Here is a 7,308-nt window from a genome sequence, read left to right on the forward strand (position 1 = left end):
ACCACCACATCTGGCTAATTTTGTATTTATAGTAGAGACGGGGTTTCTCCGTGTTGGTCAGGCTGGTCTCAAACTCTCAACACTGTGCCTGGCCTTAATCCTAGCACTTTGGGAGGCTGAGTCGGGTGGATCACTTGAGGTCAGGAGTTTGAGACCAGTATGGCTAATATGGTGAAACCTTGACTCTACTCAAAATACAAAAATTAGCTGGATGTGGAGGCACGTGCCTGTAATCCCAGCTACTCCGCCTCCTGGGTTCAAGCAATTCTCTTGCCTCAGCCTCCCGAGTAGCTGGGATTACAGGTGCCCACCACCACACTCGGCTAATGTTTGTATTTTTAGCAGAGACCAGGTTTCACCATGTTGGCCAGGCTGGTCTTGAACTCCTGACCTCAGGTGATCTGCCCGCCTCAGCCTCCCAAAGTGTTGTGATTATAGTCGCGAGCCACCGTGCCCTGACTAGCTCAAGCAATTCTTAAAGAAAAGCCTGGTCGGGCACGGTGCTACCTGACTTTCAGTTACATGGAGGTAACTGCCAGAGTGCAGCCTGATCAATGCTAAATTATAACTCTATTTCCGTCCAGAGTTATTCTTTTATTTTCTTTTGCTTTTTCCTTTTATTTTCTTTAACTGTTTTTTCATTATTATTATTATTATTATTATTATTTTAAGACAGAAACTTGCTCTGTCGCCCAGGCTGGAGTGTGGTGGTGCGATCTTGGCTCACTGTAACTGTAATCGCCCAAGGGGTTCACCTTGTTGGCTGCCTAGACAGAGCTGATTCATCGAGACCAGGAAATCGCAATAGAGAAAGAGTAATTCATGCAGAGCTGGCTGTGCGGGAGACTAGAATTTTACTGCTACTCAAATCAGTCTCCCCGAGCATTTGGGGAGCAGAGTTTTTAAGGATAACTTGGTAGGTGGGGGAAGCCGGTGAGCCAGGAGTGCTGTTGGTCAGGGATGAAATCACAGGAAGTCGGAGTCAGAGCTGTCTTCTTGCACTGAGTCCGTTCCTGGGTCGGGGTCACAGGATCAGATGAGCCAGTTTATCCATCTGGGTGGGGCCATGAAGTGCAGGGTCTGCAAAATATCTCAAGGACTGATTTTAGGAGCAGTTTAGGGAGGGTTGGAATCTTGTAGCCTCCAGCTGCATGACTCCAAACCATCATTTCTAATCTTGTGGCTAATGTTAATCCTACAATGACAATCTAGTCCCCAGGCAAGAACATCTGCTTTGAAAAAGGGCTGTGACCGTCTTTGTTTAAACCATAAACTAAGTTTCTCCCAAAGTTAGTTCAGCCTACACCCAAGAATGAACAAGGACAGCTTGGCGGTTAGAAGCAAGATGGAGTTGGTTAAGATAGGTCTCCTTCACTGTCTCAGTCATAATTTGGCAAAGGTAGTTTCACAACCTCTGCTTCCTGGGTTTAGGCGATTCCCCAGCCTCAGTCTCCTGAGTAGCTGGCGATATCAACGCGCGCCACCACGCCCGGCTAATATTTGTATTTTTAGTAGAGACGAGGTTTTGCGACGTTGGCTTCCCAACGAGCCTGGCCTCAAGTGATCTGTGCACCTCGGCCTCCCAAAGTGCTGGGATTACAGGCATGAGCCACCAACCCCGGGCTGCGCTCATTGTTCATGAATTTGTAGAGCTTCATCTCCAGACTTCTCCTGATCCTTTCCTGGTGGTCACTGGGTGGGGTGAAAGTCCCAACCCTCCAGTCTTTAGGTCTTACTAACCCCACCCTGAAGCTCCCCGGGGGCTCTACCCTAAATCACTGCGTTAGCATAAACTCGGGAGTTATCTGACGGAGCATATAAGGAATGACAAGACACTCCTACCCATCAGGAATTTCCAAAGGTGTTAGGGGCTCCGTGACAGGAAGTGGGGACAAACACCAAATCGATTTCTTTTTCTACTACAGAAGATAAACACCAAAATAATTAGCTCCAAGAAGGAAAGAGGCTGCGGGAGGAGGACTATGATTTTTCTTCTGACAAGCCACAGGGACCCATGAATCCTTAAGCCGGGGGCCTGGCTCATTTTAATAAATCAAATTTTGAAAAGTCTAGATAGGATTGATGTTATTCCCCATGCCACACTGGGCCTGTTTGTGGCCCAAAAATTTCTGGGCCCAAAGATTCTGTGGCCCAAAGATTCTGGGGGACCCAGGTTGTGTCCTCATCAAGGCTGCTTGTTTCAGTAATTATCCTGGGCTGCATCGCACTCACCTGGTTGTGGGGCTCAGGCTTGCCCCCATCCCTGGCACATGCCCCTTCAAGGCGGGCAGGTGTGTGTATAGACTTGACTATAGGCTGGGGAGGCAGAGGATCCACGCTGCCAGCAACTTCATCTTCCTGCTGCTGCTTCTCAGATCTCCTGCTTCCCAGATGGCCCCGGCTGTTTCTGCAACCTGGTCCACCCTCCCTCCTCTCTCCTCGCCCTGATAGGTGGTCCTGATGGGCCAGTGCAGAGCGCTGGCACTGGTTGAGTGCTGTGTCGCACGTGCTTCTCACCAAAGCTTCCTAACGGACGGTGTGCTCCCCCTCTGACATCAGGGTAACAGGCAGAGGGTCTGCATGGCTGCAGGTCACAGAGCTAAGGGAAGCAGAGTTGAGATCTGGACCGAGGTCTGATTCCAGAGCCCTTGGGGAAAGGCCCTCACGCCTAGGGGGTCATGGGATCCTCCCTCTAAGGGGGCAGCATTCCTGCCTGGATCTTGGCCAGGGAGTAGATGTCAGAGAGGCCATCCATTCCAGGACATTCAGAGTGCCTGGCCTGAGATGCAGGAGGCCCTGGGGTGAGCAGGGTGGAGTGGCCTCAGACGGTGGCTGCTGATTGGCTGTGTGTCCTTAGGCACATCGCCTTGCCTCTCTGTGCAGCAGGAACAGTACCTTGCAGGCAGGTGGTTGTGAAGATTAAAGTGCCTGGTCCACCCAGCTGCAGCCTGGCCTGTTAAGCTCCGGAAATAGCCCCTGCCAACCCACCTGACCGCCAGCTGCTCCTCTCGGGCCTTCCCTGGGACTGTGAAGGCCCCGGGGCAGACGCCAGCTCCCCAGACTGATTTGAAAGGTCAGGGTGGCCTGGAGAAGTTAGCCTGAGGTCAGATCTGAAGGGCCAAAGGTCTGAAGGTGCTCAGTCTGGTGAGCTCACAGGGGTGGGGAGTGGGGGGCGGGTGGAGCCTGGAGGGCTGTGACTGGCCTGAGGCCAGAGTTTATGGCGAAATTGAATCCCCCTTATTCTGATGTCCTGGAAAACATTCCCGGGTGAGTCAGGGCTCTGAGGTGGCTGCCTCAGCTGAGAGTGGGGCCTCCCACCCTGATTCATCCTGTGGCCCAGGCCCTGCCCAGGGTGGGGAAAGGGGTTGGCAACTCAGGCCCATGCCCATGCAAGGAGGGTTCTTTTTCTGTCCTCCTCCCACCACCGTTGCATCCTGGAAGGCAGGAGTTCAGCACCTTGGAGAGGGGACAGCCCCTGTCCTCGCAGTCCCTGGTGCGGGCGCCCACATCTGCTTTCTCAATTTGTCCACACGGGAGGCAGGGCATGGTGGGAATTTGAACCCAAGCCTGAATACCTCGAGTGGGGTCAGGGTACAGTCACTGGGCCAGTGTTAAGCTTCTGATGTGCTTAAAAAGGCCCAAAAAACTAGCCCTGCTACCCCTTCCTATATTTGCCCTGGAGCACCTGGATGGGACCTGACTTACACCTGTGAGTGGCCTCAATTCTGAGGAGGTTCCCGGGCAGCCCCACCCTGACCTCACTCACCCCACTGCCTTGGGGGGCTGTCACCAGTGGTCTTGTGAAGGGTTTGGTAAAGGGACGGCTACGTCAGCTTCCCAGGACAGTTCTGGGTCCCACATGATGACTGCGGTGACCCTCTGTGCCCCAGGTTATCCACGAGGGCCCACCTGCAGCCCCAGGCTTGCAGCAGACCCTTGGGGGTCAGACAGCAAGGCCCCTGCAGACCCTCACCCCAGAGGCGCCCAATGAATGTGGCCCTGCCTGGGCCCAGCCAAGGTCAGGAGACACAGAACTCCAATCTTTGCTATAAATACACGTGTTTGGTGAGTGAGGGGCAACAGAAGGCAGAGAGATGGCGCTGTACACAGCTGGTATAGGCTTGGAGGTGGAACGCCAGAGAGACAGACACACAGACAGTCCGCCTAGCAGGGCAGGCCGGGCAGCATTCTGGGGCTTGTAACACTTGGTTGGTGGGCGAGAGCCGGGAGGAGGTCTGGCCCAGGGCTGGAGGGGCCGAGGCACCCTGCAGGCTCCAAGGTCCGAGGTCCTGGGTGGCATCCGCGGTGGCACCTGGGCTCAGCTCACGTCATTCAGGGCCTGGAGGGACACGAGGCCAGTCAGGAGGGTGCTCTGGGTCCCTGGGTCCCCCCACCTGGCCCCACAGGCCACCCACCTTGCGGGCAAACTCGGGCAGCACGAAGGCGGCGCGGTGCACATCGGAGTTGTAGTACTTCAGCTGCATCTGTGCCACCTGCTGCTGCGTCAGCGGCTGCACTGGCTCCTGGAAGTTGGTGCTCTGGGGACCGGGCCAGGGCACATCAGGGGGGGTACTTTTTTTTTTTTTTGAGACGGAGTCTCGCTCTGTTGCCCTCGCTGGAGTGCAGTGGCGTCATCTCGGCTCACTGCAACCTCTGCCTCCCGGGTTCAAGTGATTCTCCTGCCTCAGCCTCAGGTACACGCCACCACACCCAGCTAATTTTTTGTGTGTGTGTATTTTGAGTAGAGATGGAGTTTCTCCATGTTGGTCAGGCTGGTCTTGAACTCCTGACCTCAAGCAATCTGCCCGCCTTGGTCTCCCAAAGTGCTGGGATTCCAGGCGTAAGACACTGCGCCCGGCCTGGGGACGGCTTTTTTTTTTTTTATTTTTTTTTGAGATGGAGCCTTTCTCTGTCCCCCAGGCCGGAGTGCAGTGGTGTGATCCCGGCTCCCTGCAAGCTCCGCCTCCCGGGTTCACGCCATTCTCCTGCCTCAGCCTCCCCAGCAGCTGGGACAACAGGCAAACGCCGCCATGTCCAGCTAATTTTTTTTGTATTTTTAGTAGAGATGGGGTTTCACCGTGTTAGCCAGGATGGTCTCCATCTCCTGACCTCGAGATCCGCCCACCTCGGCCTCCCAAAGCGCTGGGATTCCAGGCGTGGCCACCGCGCCCGGCAGGGGGAGGGCTCTTTATTTACTTCCCCCGACCCCCACCCCTGGGCACCCCCATCTCACCGGGTTCTTGCTGCACAGCATGAAGCCGATCTGGCCGCTGGGGTAGGTGGGGATGGTGCAGTAGGCGTAGGCCACCACGGGGAACAGGGACTGGCAGAACTGCCGCATCTCCTTGATGAGGTCCAGGTGCAGCCACTGGCACTCGCCTGGGGGCCCCGAAGCATCAGCATCTGGCAGGGCCTGCCCTGCCCCGCCCCACCCGCCCCACTGCTCTAGGCCTGTGGCTCACCCTGGCAGCAGAGGACACCATCTTCCTTGAGGGCCGTCTTCATAAGCTGGTAATAGGACTCCTTGAAGAGACTTTCGGCGGGGCCTGGGGAAGGATGGAGGGAGACACACTGAACACAGTCTGGCTGAGACCTCCAGGGCCACTCTTACCCCGCTACACAGACCCACACAGCTGCCAGGTGGCCAGAGCCAGGATCTGAACCCAGGTCTGTGGGTGACAGGCTCCACACCTGAGTCCCATTCTTGGGGGAGTGTCATTGGCACCACAGCAGAGGAACCTCTACCCCAGGCCTTGGTCTAAGACTAGAACCTGCCCCCACTCCAGTGCTGACCAGTCCAGAGCAGAGGGGAGGCTGAAGAGGACACAGGGGCCTCAGTGTCCCAATGCCAGATCCCCACTCTCCTTGGGGCCCAGCTTGTGAACTCAGGGCAGTGGCCTGGCTCCTGCCTACTGTCCTGAGCCATGTTTCAGAGGGCAGGTAACAACTGAGAAGGGAAAAGTACAGCTCTAGTTCAAGGGGCGGGAGGCTGCTCTATCCTCGACTCTGAAGGCCTGGGGGAGGCTGACCTCCAGACCCGCAGCTGTCAGAAAACCCTGGGGCCCATCCGCTGCTTACCCATAGGGTCTGAGGAGTCAGTGATGATCACATCGAAGGCATCCTGATTCTGTTTCATGAACTCAAAACCGTCACCCACATGTAGGGTCAGCTTCGAGCTAGAGTAGCCAATGGCCATGCCTGGCAGGAACTTCTTGGAGACTTGGATGACATCCTGGAGGGGATGGGAGGGACCAGACTGGGCCAAGGGGCTGGGGGACCTGGAGCCAGACACAGCCACGTGGGACTCTCCAAGTGCCTCACAGGCAAGTGACCTTGGCCAAGCCCTTCCTTTTTTTTTTTTTTGAGACAGGGTCTCACTCTGTGGCCTAGGCTGGAGTACAGTGGCATGGATCATGGCTCACTGCACCTTCGGCCTCCAGGGCTCAGGTGATCCTCCCACCTCAGCCTCCTGAGTAGCTGGGACTTCGAGCGTGTTCCATCATGCTCGGCTACTTTTTAAATTTTTGGTAGAGATGGAGTCTCCCTATGTTGCCTCGAACTCCTAGGCTCGAGGGATCCTCTCACCTCGGCATCCGAAAAGCGCTAGGATTACAGTTGTGAGCCTCCACAGCTGGCCCCTTTTAGGAATCTCAGTTTATAATGTGTAAAGCGGGAAAAACTCTGGTACCTCTCTTTCTCCTTGAGAGCCGGCTCTTGCCTGTGGCTTGAGCTCCTCTCTCCCAACCCTACCCGCTCCTTCCAGACCAAATCACCCTGTCTGAGTGGCTTTCTTGTCCCTTCCTATTTATTTCTTTTCTTTTTTTTCTTTTTTGAGATGGAGTCTCGCTGTGTCACCCAGGCTGGAGTGCAGTGGCGCGATCTCAGCTCACTGCAAGCTCCGTCTCCCGGGTTCACCCCATTCTCCTGCCTCGGCCTCCTGAGTAGCAGGGATTACAGGCGCCCGCCACCACGCCCGGCTAATTTTTTGTATTTTTAGTAGAGACGGGGTTTCACCGTGTTAGCCAGGATGGTCTCGGATCTCCTGCCCTGGTGATCCACCCGCCTCAGCCTCCCAAAGTGCTGGGATTACAGGTGTGAGCCACCACGTCTGCCCAGTCAATATTTATTTTTTCGAGACAGAGTCTTGCTTTGCTGCCCAGGCTGGAGTGCAGGGGCACGATCTCAGCTCACTGCAACGCAACCTCCTGCCTCAGCCTCCCAAGTAGTTGGAATTACAGGCGCATGCCACCAAGTCCTGCCATTTTTTTTTTTTTTTTTTGTATTTTTAGTAGAGACGGAGGTTCCATC

At 55.3% G+C, this 7,308-nt stretch overlaps 1 protein-coding gene across 1 annotated transcript; it reads right to left on the reverse strand.

Moving 5' to 3' along the window:
- Window positions 1-4,042: 4,042 nt before the first annotated feature.
- On the reverse strand, window positions 4,043-6,232 carry LOC112617023 (spermidine synthase; the record flags this gene model as incomplete). The annotated part of the gene is made up of 5 exons (XM_025373755.1): window positions 4,043-4,339; window positions 4,416-4,538; window positions 5,234-5,379; window positions 5,463-5,546; window positions 6,079-6,232. Coding segments are annotated over 5 exons (528 nt in total), but the record flags the coding sequence as incomplete, so codon positions are not given.
- Window positions 6,233-7,308: the final 1,076 nt, after the last annotated feature.

This window comes from Theropithecus gelada, unplaced genomic scaffold, assembly GCF_003255815.1.
Source record: "Theropithecus gelada isolate Dixy unplaced genomic scaffold, Tgel_1.0 HiC_scaffold_15820, whole genome shotgun sequence".
Lineage (NCBI taxonomy): Eukaryota > Metazoa > Chordata > Mammalia > Primates > Cercopithecidae > Theropithecus > Theropithecus gelada.